The following is a 17509-nucleotide window of genomic DNA, read 5'->3' as shown; positions in this document are numbered from 1 at the left end:
TGTGTGCACGCACGTGTGCACACACACACACACAGAAAGAGGGCAGGGAGATACTTTTGGAGGTGACGAAATGTTGATGGCTTTCATTATGATTATAGTTTCATGGGTATATTCTTTTCTTCAAACTCATTAAGTTGTCTACATTAAATATGTACAGCTTTTTGTAGGTCAACTACGCCTCAATAAAGGGTTTAAAAAAGAATGTTCATTCACACGTTTCATTTCTACTACTCCAAGATGGTGTTTGGTAGGGGTAAGGATAGGCTAAGGTTCTCTAAATGTATGCTGAGACACCGTCCAGGATGATTTTGATATAGGTGAAGCACAGACTAAGCGAAATTCTGCCCTACCACCTTTAATAACTCTGTGCTTTCCAGGTTACTGGGCAATCAGAATCTTATCTTTCAAATTCTGCTAATTTATTTTGTGTCCCTGACACTCTTCTTGCAATTTGTTAATTCTTGAGCTCATTTAGGTTTTGTAGAAATACTTAATCATTAAGACAAAGGTCAGTATCTGAGGATGGAAATTCCTGGCCTTAAAATGTACCACCCTCCCAAGTCTTATCGAATACCAAAAGACTCAAATACTTTGGAGAATGGGCCATTTTACTCTCTCATGAACTTTGCCTGGTACATGGAACAAATTAAAAACTCATGAACTTTGTAAGTTTCAATCCCAGATGTTGACCTGAGATTCTCAGGTACATATCCATGCCCCAGGTAGTTTTATACAAACTTTGCTTTTAATATATTATCTTGTAAATTTAAAGCTTTTCATTTAATCTTTTTATTTCTTTATCTTTTGTTACAAAGTTAAAAGATAATTGAAATTATTAAAATTAAAAATTTCAACTTTGTTAATCTCTATGTATATAGATAATTGAAATTCTCAAAATTAAAAATTTCACCTTTGGTAATCTCTCTATGTATATATTTATATTTCGATTCTCCAATTGATTTGTTTCCTTAAACATTTTGGCAGCAAGCAACACAATTCTTGTTTTTTTTTTTTTAATCATGAAAGAAAATGCTCATATGTGTGTCTCTGCAATAGAGATGCAACAGAATCTCTCTAAATCATAGGATTTTGAGGAAGACTAAGTCAGGTAATGGATATGCATTGCTTAGCACCAAGCATGACGTATATTTAATAATAGATAAATCTTAGCTATTATTTTTATCAACTATTAGCCCGTGATATTAATATTATTTCAAATAGTCACCTTTTGCAGAAAAAAGCTTCCTAAATGAAAGAGAGATATGAAGTAAAGGGTCACACAGCAAATGCTTTGCTTGGAAGAAGCTGTCATTAAAACATATATCCATTACTTGAGGTACTCTTGCACTGAAGTGGTTTTATTCTCTCATATATTTTCAAACCATAGTTGGTATAATTTTAGGCCAGGAAGCAACAGCAAACAGAATCAAATTTCCAAACTGCTGTTTTTATTATATTTAATTATGAAGTAACCTTGAGGGTAGAAAGGCGTATTCTGCTAATATGATAGACTGGATTCATTAAAAAGTGAGTAGAGAAGCAGATTTTACATTACCATCCATCCACACACACACACACAAAACAAGCTTTAGAATTAAGATAAATTCATAAAATTATAACAGTATTTCAAGATATGCAACAATAGAATGGGGAGTGCACAGTGCTGTCTCTGATTTATAAATGCTACTCCAGTGGTGCATAAAATAAGGCAGTAAATGCAGAGCTGGGAAGTCAGACTAGGAGGGCATGTAGAAACATGACCCAAAAGAGTTTTTCTCAAAATGTAAAGCTCAGTGGAACAAAATCACTGAATTTTATCACTTGTAATGTTCAAATCAATGTTTTCCATACCTATTTTTATCACACGTCTTTTGCTATATGACACAAACTTTTCCTTGGACATTTCTCACTTTGTGACATACATAATATTATACTATAGATCGATGTTTGTTTTTTGTAAATTGAGACTTTACTTTTTAGAGCAGTTTAAAGCTCATGGAAAAATTGAGGGGAAGGTACGGAGATTTCCTGTATACCCCGTCCCCACAAATGCACAGCCTCTCCCATTATCAACATCCCCACCAAAGTGGTACATGTTACAACTGATGAACCTACATTAACACATCATAATCACCCAAAGTTTACAGTGTCCATTAGGGTTCATTCTTGGTATACATTCTATGGCTTTGAACAAATGTATAATGACCTGTAGCCACCACCATTGCATCACATGGAGTATTTTTATTGCCCTAAAAATCCTCTGTGCTCTGCCTATTCCTTCCCCCGTCTCCCTTAACTGGGACCATTGATCTTTTTACTGTCTTCATAGTTTTACCTTTTCCAGAATGCCATATGTTCACATCATACAGTATTGTAGGATTTTCACATTGTCTTCTTTCACTTAGGAAAATGTATTTAAGGTTGCTCCATATCTTTTCACAGCTTGGTAGCTTTTCAGCACTGAATAATATTCCATTGTCTGGATATACCACACTTATTTTCCCATTCATCTACTAAAGGACCTCTTGTTTGCCTCCAAGTTTTGGCAATTATTAAATAAGTTGTTACTAACATCCATGTGCATGTTTTTGTGTTAATATACGTTTTCAACTCCTTTAGATATATACCATATATACTGTATCATACAGTAAGGGTATGTTTAGCTTTGCAAGAAACTTCCCAACTGTCTTCCAAAGTGGCTGTACCATTCTGCATTCCCACCAGCAGTGAATCAGACTTCCTATTGCTCCACATCCTCACCAGCTTTTAGGGTTTTCAATACCCTAACAGGTGTGTAGTGGTATTTCACTGCTGTTTTAATTTGAACTTCCCTGATGAAATATGATATGGAGTGTCATTTCAGCTGCTTATATTTTGAATATACAAAGTTCTTTATCAGATATGTCTTTTGCAAATATTTTCTCTTAGTCTGTGGCCTGTTTTCTCATTCTCCTGACATTGTCTTTCAAAGAGCAGACATTTTTAATTTCAGTGAAGTCCAACTTATCAATTATTTCTTTCATGGATTGTGCCTTTGGTGTTGTATCTAAAAGGCATCACTATATCCAAGGCCATCTAGGTTTCCTCCTATGTTATCTTCTAGAAGTTTTAAAGTTTTGCATTTTACATTTAGCTCTGTGATCAATTTTGGGTTCATTTCTGTTAAGGGTGAAGAAATGTGAATAGATTTTTTTTTTTTTTTTTTTTTTTTTGCCTGTGGATGTCCAGTCATCACAGCACCATTTGTTTAAAAAACCTTCTTTGCTCCATTGTATTGCCTTTCATCCTTTGTCAAAGAAGAGCAGACTGTATTTATGGGAATCTATTTCTTGGCTCTATATTCTGTTTCATCGATTTGTCTGTTCTTTCACCAATATCACACTGTTTTGACTACTTCATAGTAAGTCTTGAAGTCAGGTAGTGTCAGTCCTCCAACTTTGTTCTTCTCCTTCCATATTGTGTTCGCTATTCTGAGTCTTTTGACTCTCAGGATAAACTTTAGAATCAGTTTGTTGATATTCACAGAAAAATTTACTGGAATTTGGAGATTATATTAAATCTTTAGCTGAAGTTGAGAAGAACTAACATCACAACAATGTTGAGTTTACCTATCCATGAACATGAAATACCTCTCTTAGATAATTTTTTTTTCAATCTACGTTCAGTGGTAGGCGAAAGTAAGGAGAGGTGCAAGAGGCTTCAGGGTATCCACCCTATATTCAACCAGAAGCCATACCTTAAATTTTTTTTCATTTTTGCCTTTTGCTGCAGATTTTCTTCAAGCATCGGTTTCTGAGAGCAGAAATGCTCAAAATCTACTATATAATGATATCTCAAATAATGAGCTTTGAAGGTAAAGGGAGGTCTTAGATGATTTTTATAAATATATATGTACATATAGCTGTATAAGTATATATATATTTATATATATATATTTATATATATATATATATATATAAATAACATACACATATTTATCATCACAAATAGCAATCACAGTAAGTGCCTATTGAGCCCAAATCCTTCACCTTTTGTGATTATCCCTTTTCAGGGTTATGATCGGATTCAGTCATGAAGAGCTTTTTCCGTTCTATGACAATCAATTCTACCCCTAATACTTCAATTTATTTGTCAATCATGATGAGGAAAAAGTCCAAAAAGATTACATTCTGAAATAGTACCACTTTTGCTGTTATTATCATTAACAGTAAGTTAGAAAGCTGGGATAATGAAGAACCTAGCCAGACCATTATTATGATTCTCTGTGGTCCATAACTACTTTTGTCTACCAAACTTATTACCCTAATATTTGCCACTAATGATTTAGGTCTCAGTAGACAAGCTATTTATTTCTTTTTAAAAAGAAAAGTGTTAAAGCCGGTATTTCTCAATTCATATCAGCTAGTCATTAGGTGTCCCTGTTTCATAATTCTGTTCCTTTGATTTGTCTTTACAACTTAACAAAATATAACTTTTCCTTTTTCTTTAACCCCTAAAAATCTCTCAATAAAACTAACTCATTTTCTATTATAACTTGTCTCCAAAATTTTTAGTCCTACAATGTCTATATTTTTGTTAGACGTATTTGCTCTAAATCTTTTTAAAGTGTATCTTTTCTTGCTATCTTTGCTCTCTTTCTTGGCTTTTCCACTTCCTACAAATGTAATGGGGAAATGGCAACCTCGGGAACTGAGAAAAGACCTAGTTAATGAATGGGAATGGGAATGGAAAAGTATATGTTTTAAACTTTATTCATAAAAGTAAGTACAATTTTAGTGAACTGTGTTTTAAAGGTTATAAGATATAGAGACCTGAAAATAATACGTTTTTAAAAATGTATTTTGCAACTTTTTTTCTTTCCCTTCAAGTACTTTCTTTTATCTTACATTTTTCTGTCCATACTATGCCCACTGATTTCTAAAGTTGTGTTCCACCTCTCATTTTTTTATGCTGTATTAAACAACTCATACTCAAACTTAACTTTATATTAGTATTTCAGATGTGCTAGATTCTCAATGAGTGACAGAAATGACGTTTTAGAATCTTGGGTCAAGCTATATGAGTCGCTAAAATTCTAACTCCTTCCATGGGCTAGCACAACATATTAATAATCAAACTCAAGCCATTTCATAGTATTATAAAGATAATTCATTTTCTTACTTCTATTTCTACAGATTCATGTAGCTTCTTGCAGGTGGCTGAGAAAGTTTCAGATGTGCCAAACTCAAAATACCAAAATTTGTTCTTCATTCTGAAAAAGGAAAGGAAGAAGCAACTTAGGCAATTATCAATAACAGAAGGGATTTTTTGAAATGGGGTAGGCCTGTCTTGTATTATAAGTGATAGAAAAGGTTTGAGGACATGTACCATCCATTATGTAATAGATGGTCACATAATTTTCAGAGTTTAACTGTTAGCATCAAATTATATGATTGTCCCGGAGGGGATTATAGGAATGTATTGATCTGACAGATTCAAGTATATCTTTGCCTTTTCTATAATATTGGTTGCTCAGATTTTGAAATATGGTTTTAGTGCTTATGATTCTTAGCTTGTTCTTAGACAAGTTGACTTTAGACCAGCCACTCTGTAATCATAAAGAGAGAGAGAAAAAAGAAAAGTCTAGGCTTTTCATGAGGAAAAGGAGACCAAACTTAAATATGCTCAATTTTTCTAGATGGCTATGCATTCATTAGAAATTATCATGATTGGAAACTATATTAAAAAGAAAAAATAGAAGTTATCCATAAATATAAAATTTAGTAATTTTTGGATAACTATTAATTATTTTTTAAAGATACTGTCCTCTGTTATATGAACAATAATGGGAAATTATGATACAGCATGAAAGAACTAAAGAAATAATATATTTTATCAACATATAGTTACAAAGAAAATATAGTTTAAACTATTTCAGTATTTAATCCAGAAGTAAGATGCTCAAAATTTATTTTCTCCCACAACTCAATGACCATATCTTTGTTTCTTTGTACCAGATAATTAAATTAATGATCATTTAATGTAATTTTACAAAGGCTGACTGGATTTTTATATTAGCCAGTAGTGGATTTAAAAATTCATTCTCACGAAAAGCTGCAGTTTTTAATTATACATAGTCTAAAAGCTATCACACCCTCAATTAGAAGAAAACACAGGTAAAATGGGATACATGCTTTCTCACATGAAGGCAAAACAAAAAGAATTTTTATAATGATATTCAAATATCTCTCTCACAACAAATTATTTTTTCCTTATAAACATGGATATGTACTTTTCACATTAGAATGTAAAATATTTCAACAATTAAAAAAGACACTTGGCAAGGACCTTACTGCTTAATGCAACCCTCTTACTTGTTACGTAAAATGACATGGAACCTAATACAGTGCTTATTATTATGCTGTGTTGTATAGAGTTCTCCAATATAAAATTACAAGCTATAAAAGTAATCTTATCTATCTAGACATACCCAATAATATTTAGCCTCATACAAGGTTTTATTTGCTTACAAAATTTTTACTAGCCCTTCTTGCATTAATCACCATATTAAGGCCAATAATCTGAAAACCAAGATAAGTTTCATAAGACTCTAGCACCATGAATCATTATTCTTTTCCAGAGCATATCTCCTTGGATTATGGCCTGATTTAATATATCTGAGTAGACAGAAATAGATGATAGCTAGTTAGATAGAACAGGGCAAACATTTAACAGTAAGATCTGTGGGCCTGAGTTTACATGTAAGTTTATATTAATGCAAATAATGTACTTTATAGAATAAATGTAGTTTTACAAATTTATACAATGGCTGAAGTTAATGGAAAATTTAGTTTATGGAAAATTAAAAATATTTTCCTATTGATTCGTCATTATCATGAAAAATATATCATTCAGCATGATATGAGAGGAAAATATCGTTCTGTGTGAAATGGTCTCCAGACAATCAGAATAATATGTAGTATATGTTTTATGACTGTTTGGAATTGTCTTTCTACATTCAACAAGTTTTCTAATAATATTTTTCTGTTGGCCTTTTATCCAGACCTTCCTGGATTCATTTATTCATCCAGTCATTCATTCAACAAATGTTTAATGAGAACATTCACTTCCATATGCTATGTTTAGTTCTAAAGATACAAATATGAACACAATTATCTTTGTCTCTAAGGAGCTCAGAATGGTTAAGATTATGAGCATATAAAATAACTGAAAAGTTAATTCTCTAAATTAAATATGAGCAAAATATTGAGAAAAAACACTTCACTGAATCACCTGCTTTTGCCTTGAGGGGTCCAGAAAGCTTTAGAAGAGAAGATAGCGTTATAATGGATAAGTAGAAGGCAAACAGGAGGAAGGTGAGACAAGTTCTGGTGTTTTTAGGAGTGCAGTGTGACTTAACAGATTGCCTAAGTATGGGCTAACTAGGGTCTTTTTCAGAATGGGTATGCCAAGTTAAGGGGTTTGGACTTGATATTATAGGTTTATAGGATGTCTGAAAGAAGTCTGTTAGCAGTGAAGCGACATAGCCAGCCTTGTTAGATAAATAAAACTCATAGAAATGAATAATTGGGCTGGAATGGCGAAATGTTGGTGCTGTGGACAGAAATGTGGCTGTTGGAATAGTACAAATGAAATAGAATTCAAGGCCTAAACCAAGGGGCAAGGAAAATGGAAAGGGGAGGCTGAATTTAAGAGACATAAATGAGGGAAAATCAATAGGAACTCGTGGTATTAGATTATACTGATTTCTGCCATACCTAGGTTATCTCTAGAGGTATATGTGGGAATATCAAAGCATTACTCCAGCAAAGAAAGGGCTATGAGTTTACATTTTGACAGGTTCTGTGATGTAATGTACACTGTATCACAGTTTGAAAATTATATATATACATACATACATACACACACACATATATGGCTTCCAATTGCATGTAAATGGTTACTCCCTATTTTTTTTCCATTCTGTCCATCAAAGTTCTTCATAGCTTAACCAGGATGATGAGGAGCTTGTATCAGCTAACCAAAATATACTCATTTTAGCAAACACATCACAAGAAACAGAAATTCTGAGAATTTACATTCAGTCTTTATTCACCATATTAGTTAGCATTACTGCTCATGTGCAAAAGCTGCTTTAAATTCTCCATTATTACAACCATTTTATGTTTCACTTAGATAAATATATGGAGGCAATAAAAAGCACATAGAACCAGATTCCACATGACAAATTAAAAGCTGTTAAATTTTATTTTTTTTCAACCAAACTGGTCTTTAGGTTGTAGAAATGCAAAAAAGCACATTTAAGCATGTATGCTATTTATTTTTATGGCTCACATTAGAAAATGATCCAAATAATTCAAACTCAGATTTGTCAGAGAAAACATATAGCTGTGGATTTTAAGAACAAGGTAACTGGACATTTAACCCACTATGAAATGTTCACACCAGAGTCAAATTTATTGTTCTTACACAGGTTTTGTGGTTACAGGTACAATGACAAATGTCCTACAAAAAAAGTTATTCATACTGTTATAATTTTAAGTCATTAATATACTAAACCGTATTTCAATGAATTTAATTTTAAGTCTACAGGTTTTAGTTTAATATTTAAAGTGCTTGGCTACCAGATGGTCAGGTAAAAATAAAATTAGCTCCAATTTACCAGGCATTTTCTTACTACCAGTAATTCTCCTTCTTTTATATATCCTCAGGAAAATGTGAACTATCAGAAATACTGCTCAGGCAAAAAAATTATTCTTGTCATAATGAAATTTAGTTAATATTTAGTTCTATAAGTTCTGTTCAAATACCCATTTTAATTTCTAGCAATATATTTTCCTTGGAACTTTTCTTCCTGGTTTACAAAGGTTTTGTTTTTTTTTTTAAACTTTGCCTGCTAAGTAATGTTAATGCAGCAAACATAAAACAAAACAAACAAACATGAATTGCCAGTGCATTTACCAAAAATAATACCAAAGAACCTAATTAGATACGACACTCACTCCTAACAAAGATTCAACATAAAAAGGGTGAAATTGCCTCATTTACCTTACTGTAGAAAACTCTAAAGTCACAAACACACAGAAAGTTTTAATGCAATGAAATTACTCTTAAATTAAATGTCAACTTTTTCTCACAGGTGTGCTTTTTATTATTTTCATGTATTTAGTGGTGATACAGCAGCTATTGGAAGACCATTTATACATGTATAAATCTGAACTCTTCTAATAGACACTTGAATCCCTTTTCAAGCATCCTTAACTGATTCTATCTATACTGTATGAATAACATGCTCATCAGATAATAAAGTCCTCACACCTTTGCTTATTATTTATTTTTATTTATTTTTTAAATAAATTTATTTTTTTATTTACTTTTGGCTGCGTTGGGTCTTCATTGCTGCGAGCAGGCTTTCTCTAGTTGCGGCGAGAGGCTACTCATCGCGGTGCACAGGCTTCTCATTGCTGTGGATTCTCTTGTTGCGAAGCACGGACTCTAGGCACGTGGGTTTCAGTAGTTGTAGCACATGGGCTCAGTATTTGTGGCTCACAGGCTCTAGAGCACAGTCTCAGTAGTTGTGGCACACAGGATTAGTTGTTCCGCGGCATGTGGGATCTTCCCGGGCCAGGGCTCAAACCCAGGTCCTCTGCATTGGCAGGCAGATGCTTAACCACTGAGCCACCAGGGAAGCTCCGACCTTTGCTTTTATTTTATTTTTAAATTTTATTTATTTTTTAAATTTATTTTATTTTTGGCTGCGTTGGGTCTTCATTGTTGCAAGCGGGTTTTCTCTAGTTGCGGTGAGCGGGCTTCTCATTGCAGGGGCATCTCTTGTTGCGGAGCACCGGCTCTAGGTGTGTGGGCTTCAGTAGTTGTGGCTCGCAGGCTCTAGAGCACAGGCTCAGTAGTTGTAGCTCACGGGCTTAGTTGCTCCATGGCATGTGGAATCTTCCCAGACCAGGGATCAAACCCGTGTCCCTTGCATTGGCAGGCGGATTCTTAACAACTGCGCCACCAGGGAAGCCCCGACCTTTGCTTTTATTGTTTTTCTTTTTTTCGGTACGCGGGCCTCTCACTATTGTGGCCTCTCCCGTTTGGAGCACAGGCTCTGGACACGCAGGCCCAGCGGCCATGGCTCACGGGCCCAGCCACTCCGCGGCACGTGGGATCCTCCCCGGACCAGGGCACGAACCCGTGTCCCCTGCATCGGCAGGCGGACTCTCAACCACTGCGCCACCAGGGAAGCCCCCCCCGACCTTTGCTTTTAAATTGAAAGCAAAAACATAATGTCCTAAGTAGCTTAGTTAAAATGGATTTTAAATGAATATTTTTTACTCATTAAAGATGTTTCAAAAATCTCATCATTTACATTAGTTTGCTTTCATTTTTGTCCTGTTATGAAAGCATTTCAACAGTCATTTCAAAACTGGTTTTAAAATTATTTTCTCATGGAGAACAATGTTTCTAACAATTTGATAACTTTATTTTAATACAAAATTTAGTCTTACAATTTGATGGAATACTCTAGAAACACAGCAGGAATTTTGAATTTGGCTAACAATAGTGGTGATGAGAGACGTGTCACTGTTGACTTACAGCAATAGGGTAAGTGTTTAAAATGGTAGATTTATGTCACAGAACTCAATTCAGTTTTGTTTTTCATTGCCAAGAGACGTTACACCAGACTTTGGTTATAGGGTTACTCATTTATTCCTAAATGTAGTGAGGTTTTGCTCTTAATATGATTATATTTTATAAAAAAAGAACTACATTTTATTGAAACCCTCAAACCTATGTTTTTTTTAAAATAGCAATTTATACACTCTCATAGCAAAAGAATAATGTTGATAACATTATTTCATAAGGAAGGAACATGGCTGTAATGACTACAGTGGGGACATTTTATATCCACACCGAAGACAGCAAACATTTTTCATGTTTGCACACAACGGGTAAAGATATATTTTTTTAAATGACATATAAAAATGCTTGTATCTAATGTTCATTCTTAAGGTATGATTATTAAGCCCTCAAGAGACAATGAAACAGGCTACAGAAACTTCAGACAGAATCATAAAATATTCCACCTTAGTATGTAAAAAGAGATGGATAGTCTAATGGAAAAGTACAAAAGCAGTAGTAATGCCATACTGCAGAGTCTAAAGAAGTATACATACATAGTAAGTCCCCAAAAAACAATGATAAATAATTATATGAAATGTAAAACTAAACCTATAAAATGTTTAAATGGTGTCCAAGATGTTTAGACCTGAATATCTTTCAATAATAATTAGATCTCTATTATTAAAATAAGTATTTCATAATCATAAAAATTTCTTTAAGAAAACTGTTAGGGAGATGAAATGAAATTTGTGATAGCCATATTTTCTGCTGTTACTGAGCATGGCACTGTCACAGGTAAACCCAATGAGGTTTAGAAGTCACTCACCCAACATCATATGGGAAGTGCAAAATGTAACTCAGAAATTCTAGCTTTTTTCCCATACTCTCATTAAATATAATAATGAATGCAGCATCACATGAAACTTTTTTCTAAGCCATAAGGGAAATGTTGTAGGTCAGATGGGTGATCATCATTAAACGGTTATTTTGTTCATATTTCTACTTTAGAAGTATTTTTAATTCCCCTCTCCTGAAATAAGTCAACTAAGGATGACAGTGTAATCTAGCGCTGACAAACAGGACCTGAGAGATTTTCCATTCTGAAACAGAGACACGTACAATGGGAAAGCTAGGCCCATTCTTTCCCCTGTTTTTGCATGTTGTCAAGGGAGGAGATTCTAATTGGAAATGGAGCAGCCATCTTATCACCATGAAAGGAAAGGCAAGGGATACCCAGAGATGCTGACCCAGATTCCTGAAGAGAGTTGAACTTCCTAATCAGTCAATTCTGAAACAGTCCATTTCTGGATCTCCACTCATGTGAGATTTATAAATAGACTCTTATTATTTATTTTGTGTATTCTGTTACTTGCAGCCAAAAGCACACTGACAGCACTGTCCATTATAGTTCTAAGAGAATTTTCACATATATTATTATCAATGAGATATTTGGAAAATCCAAATGAGGTGATATATTTGTTATACAATACTATTTTTCTAGATGTGAAATTTGGTGGTAACTGAAGTAAAGGAGGTAAGGTACAGAATTTCTGTTCAGCATAATTCCCTGTGCTTATCTTGTGACTAGATATGCAAATATCACTGAATATGCTTTCCTCATCTGACTTGCTATCCCCTGAATTTTTAAAGAATTATTTCCATGTTTATATACTTGAAATAATCTTGGGAAAAAACTCACAACACATCCCTTTTTGAAGTGTCCCAAATTTGCAACTGATGCTTTTATCAGTGTCACAGACTAGTAAGCAGTTGGTAAGTTCACACTTCTCACCTTCCCCTGTTCCATATCCAAAAACTTAGAAATAGAGTCAGTGGGTGATATTTGAATTAATAAAATATACCATGATATCTGAGATTACATACAGAAATATTTAAGGTAGAGTATTTCTCACTAATATAAATAGACACATGTAGAGCCTAGCCAAAACTGATAGTGAAAATGTAATGAAGGTTTGTCTGCATCAATACAAAATAAAGCCCTACTTCTTTTTTTTTTTTATTTTTTTTATTTTTTTGCTTTATAACAAATTTAATCAGTTATACATATACATATGTTTCCATATCCCCTCCCTTTTGCGTCTCCCTCCCACCCTCCCTATCCCACCCCTCCAGGCAGTCACAAAGTATCGAGCTGATCTCCCTGTGCTATGCGGCTGCTTCCCACTAGCTATCTACCTCACGTTTGGTAGTGTATATATGTCCATGCCGCTCTTTCACTTTGTCACAGCTTACCCTTCCCCCTCCCCATATCCTCAAGTCCATTCTCTAGTAGGTCTGTGTCTTTATTCCTGTCTTACCCCTATGTTCTTCATGACATTTTTTTTTCTTAAATTCCATATATATGTGTTAGCATACAGTATTTGTCTTTCTCTTTCTGACTTACTTCACTCTGTATGACAGACTCTAGGTCTATCCACCTCATTACAAATAGCTCAATTTCATTTCTTTTTATGGCTGAGTAATATTCCATTGTATATATGTGCCACATCTTCTTTATCCATTCATCCGATGATGGACACTTAGGTTGTTTCCATCTCCGGGCTATTGTAAATAGGGCTGCTATGAACATTTTGCTACATGTCTCTTTTTGAATTATGGTTTCCTCAGGGTATATGCCCAGTAGTGGGATTGCTGGGTCATATGGTAGTTCTATTTGTAGTTTTTTAAGGAACCTCCATACCGTTCTCCATAGCGGCTGTACCAATTCACATTCCCACCAGCAGTGCAAGAGTGTTCCCTTTTTTCCACACCCTCTCCAGCATTTATTGTTTCTAGATTTTTTGATGATGGCCATTCTGACTGGTGTGAGATGATATCTCATCGTGGTTTTGATTTGCATTTCTCTAATGAGTAAAGATGTTGAGCATCCTTTCATGTGTTTGTTGGCAGTCTGTATATCTTCTGTGGAGAAATGTCTATTTAGGTCTTCTGCCCATTTTTGGATTGGGTTGTTTGTTTTTTTGTTATTGAGCTGCATGAGCTGCTTATAAATTTTGGAGATTAATCCTTTGTCAGTTGCTTCATTTGCAAATATTTTCTCCCATTCTGAGGGTTGTCTTTTGGTCTTGTTTATGGTTTCCTTTGCTGTGCAAAAGCTTTTAAGTTTCATTAGGTCCCATGTGTTTATTTTTGTCGTTATTTCCATTTCTCTAGGAGGTGGGTCAAAAAGGATCTTGCTGTGATTTATGTCATAGAGTGTTCTGCCTATGTTTTCCTCTAAGAGTTTGATAGTGTCTGGCCTTACATTTAGGTCTTTAATCCATTTTGAGCTTATTTTTGTGTATGGTGTTAGGGAGTGATCTAATCTCACACTTTTACATGTCCCTATCCAGTTTTCCCAGCACCACTTATTGAAGAGACTTTCCTTTCTCCACTGTACATTCCTGCCTCCTTTATCAAAGATAAGGTGACCATATGTCCGTGGGTTTAACTCTGGGCTTTCTATTCTGTTCCATTGATCTATCTTTCTGTTTTTGTGCCAGTACCATACTGTCTTGATTACTGTAGCTTTGTAGTATAGTCTGAAGTCAGGGAGCCTGATTCCTCCAGCTCCATTTTTCGTTCTCAAGATTGCTTTGGCTATTCGGGGTCTTTTGTGTTTCCATACAAATTGTGAAAGTTTTTGTTCCAGTTCTGTGAAAAATGCCAGTGGTAGTTTGATAGGGATTGCATTGAACCTGTAGATTGCTTTGGGTAGTAGAGTCATTTTCACAATGTTGATTCTTCCAATCCAAGAACATGGTACATCTCTCCATCTATTTGTATCATCTTTAATTTCTTTCATCAGTGTCTTATAATTTTCTGCATACAGGTCTTTTGTCTCCTTAGGTAGGTTTATTCCTAGATATTTTATTCTTTTTGTTGCAATGGTAAATGGGAGTGTTTCCTTGATTTCACTTTCAGATTTTTCATCATCAGTATATAGGAATGCCAGAGATTTCTGTGCATTAATTTTGTATCCTGCAACTTTACCAAATTCATTGATTAACTCTAGTAGTTTTCTGGTAGCATCTTTAGGATTCTCTATGTATAGTATCATGTCATCTGCAAATAGTGACAGCTTTACTTTTTCTTTTCCAATTTGGATTCCTTTTATTTCCTTTTCTTCTCTGATTGCTGTGGCTAAAACTTCCAAAACTAGGTTGAATAAGAGTGGTGAGAGTGGGCAACCTTGTCTTGTTCCTGATCTTAGTGGAAATGGTTTCAGTTTTTCACCATTGAGGACGATGCTGGCTGTGGGTTTGTCATATATGGCCTTTATTATGTTGAGGAAAGTTCCCTCTATGCCTACTTTCTGCAGGGTTTTTATCATAAATGGGTGTTGAATTTTGTCGAAAGCTTTCTCTGCATCTATTGAGATGATCATATGGTTTTTCTCCTTCAATTTGTTAATATGGTGTATCACGTTGATTGATTTGCGTATATTGAAGAATCCTTGCATTCCTGGAATAAACCCCACTTGATCATGGTGTATGATCCTTTTAATGTGCTGTTGGATTCTGTTTGCTAGTATTTTGTTGAGGATTTTTGCATCTATGTTCATCAGTGATATTGGCCTGTAGTTTTCTTTCTTTGTGACATCCTTGTCTGGTTTTGGTATCAAGGTGATGGTGGCCTCGTAGAATGAGTTTGGGAGTGTTCCTCCCTCTGCTATATTTTGGAAGAGTTTCAGAAGGATGGGTGTTAGCTCTTCTCTAAATGCTTGATAGAATTCGCCTGTGAAGCCATCTGGTCCTGGGCTTTTGTTTGTTGGAAGATTTTTTATCACAGTTTCAATTTCAGTGCTTGTGATTGGTCTGTTCATATTTTCTATTTCTTCCTGATTCAGTCTTGGCAGGTTGTGCATTTCTAAGAATTTGTCCATTTCTTCCAGGTTGTCCATTTTATTGGCATAGAGTTGCTTATAGTAATCTCTTATGATCTTTTGTATTTCTGCAGTGTCAGTTGTTACTTCTCCTTTTTCATTTCTAATTCTATTGATTTGAGTCTTCTCCCTTTTTTTCTTGATGAGTCTGGCTAATGGTTTATCAATTTTGTTTATCTTCTCAAAGAACCAGCTTTTAGTTTTATTGATCTTTGCTATCGTTTCCTTCATTTCTTTTTCATTTATTTCTGATCTGATTTTTATGATTTCTTTCCTTCTGCTAACTTTGGGATGTTTTTGTTCTTCTTTCTCTAATTGCTTTAGGTGCAAGGTTAGGTTGTTTATTCGAGATGTTTCCTGTTTCTTAAGGTGGGATTGTATTGCTATAAACTTCCCTCTTAGAACTGCTTTTGCTGCATCCCATAGGTTTTGGGTCGTCGTGTCTCCATTGTCATTCGTTTCTAGGTATTTTTTAATTTCCTCTTTGATTTCTTCAGTGATCACTTCGTTATTAAGTAGTGTATTGTTTAGCCTCCATGTGTTTGTATTTTTTACAGCTCTTTTCCTGTAATTGATATCTAGTCTCATAGCATTGTGGTCGGAAAAGATACTTGATACAATTTCAATTTTCTTAAATTTACCAAGGCTTGATTTGTGACCCAAGATATGATCTATCCTGGAGAATGTTCCATGAGCACTTGAGAAAAATGTGTATTCTGTTGTTTTTGGATGGAATGTCCTATAAATATCAATTAAGTCCATCTTGTTTAATGTATCATTTAAAGCTTGTGTTTCCTTATTTATTTTCATTTTGGATGATCTGTCCATTGGTGAAAGTGGGGTGTTAAAGTCCCCTACTATGAGTGTGTTACTGTCGATTTCTCCTTTTATGGCTGTTAGTATTTGCCTTATGTATTGAGGTGCTCCTATGTTGGGTGCATAAATATTTACAATTGTTATATCTTCTTCTTGGATCGATCCCTTGATCATTATGTAGTGTCCTTCTTTATCTCTTCTAGTAGTCTTTATTTTAAAGTCTATTTTGTCTGATATGAGAATTGCTACTCCAGCTTTCTTTTGGTTTCCATTTGCATGGAATATCTTTTTCCATCCCCTTACTTTCAGTCTGTATGTGTCTCTAGGTCTGAAGTGGGTCTCTTGTAGACAGCATATATATGGGTCTTGTTTTTGTATCCATTCAGCCACTCTGTGTCTTTTGGTGGGAGCATTTAGTCCATTTACATTTAAGGTAATTATCGATATGTATGTTCCTATTCCCATTTTCTTAATTGTTTTGGGTTCGTTATTGTAGGTCTTTTACTTCTGTTGTGTTTCTTGCCTAGAGAAGTTCCTTTAGCATTTGTTGTAAAGCTGGTTTGGTGGTGCTGAACTCTCTCAGCTTTTGCTTGTCTGTAAAGGTTTTAATTTCTCCATCAAATCTGAATGAGATCCTTGCTGGGTAGAGTAATCTTGGTTGCAGGTTTTTCTCCTTCATCACTTTAATTATGTCCTGCCACTCCCTTCTGGCTTGTAGAGTTTCTGCTGAGAGATCAGCTGTTATCCTGATGGGGATTCCCTTGTGTGTTATTTGTTGTTTTTGCCTTGCTGCTTTTAATATGATTTCTTTGTGTTTAATTTTTGACAGTTTGATTAATATGTGTCTTGGCGTATTTCTCCTTGGATTTATTCTGTATGGGACTCTCTGTGCCTCCTGGACTTGATTAACTATTTCCTTTCCCATATTAGGGAAGTTTTCAACTATAATCTCTTCAAATATTTTCTCAGTCCCTTTCTTTTTCTCTTCTTCTTCTGGAACCCCTATAATTCGAATGTTGGTGCGTTTAATGTTGTCCCAGAGGTCTCTGAGACTGTCCTCTGTTCTTTTCATTCTTTTTTCTTTATTTTGCTCTGCAGCAGTTATTTCCACTATTTTATCTTCCACCTCACTTATCCGTTCTTCTGCCTCAGTTATTCTGCTATTGATCCCGTCTAGAGTATTTT

The 17509-nt window shown here is 34.7% G+C and overlaps 1 protein-coding gene across 3 annotated transcripts in view; it reads right to left on the bottom strand.

Annotated features, from left to right (window-relative positions):
• The window catches only part of DGKB (diacylglycerol kinase beta), a gene marked incomplete at its 3' end in the record, with an annotated part of 923203 nt that overhangs the window by 190952 nt on the left and 714742 nt on the right, over positions 1-17509 (bottom strand). For all 3 annotated transcript variants that reach the window (XM_082632047.1, XM_082632048.1, XM_082632049.1), the window contains one exon: positions 5161-5251. In XM_082632047.1, coding sequence (XP_082488173.1) covers positions 5161-5251 — 91 coding nt within the window. The remainder of the gene's footprint in view (positions 1-5160; positions 5252-17509) is intronic.

The sequence above is a fragment of the Mesoplodon mirus genome (genome assembly GCF_964341445.2).
Source record: "Mesoplodon mirus genome assembly, chromosome: 9".
NCBI lineage: Eukaryota > Metazoa > Chordata > Mammalia > Artiodactyla > Ziphiidae > Mesoplodon > Mesoplodon mirus.
The sequence above is the reverse complement of the archived record's forward strand: the minus strand, read 5'-3'. Positions and strand labels throughout refer to the sequence as shown.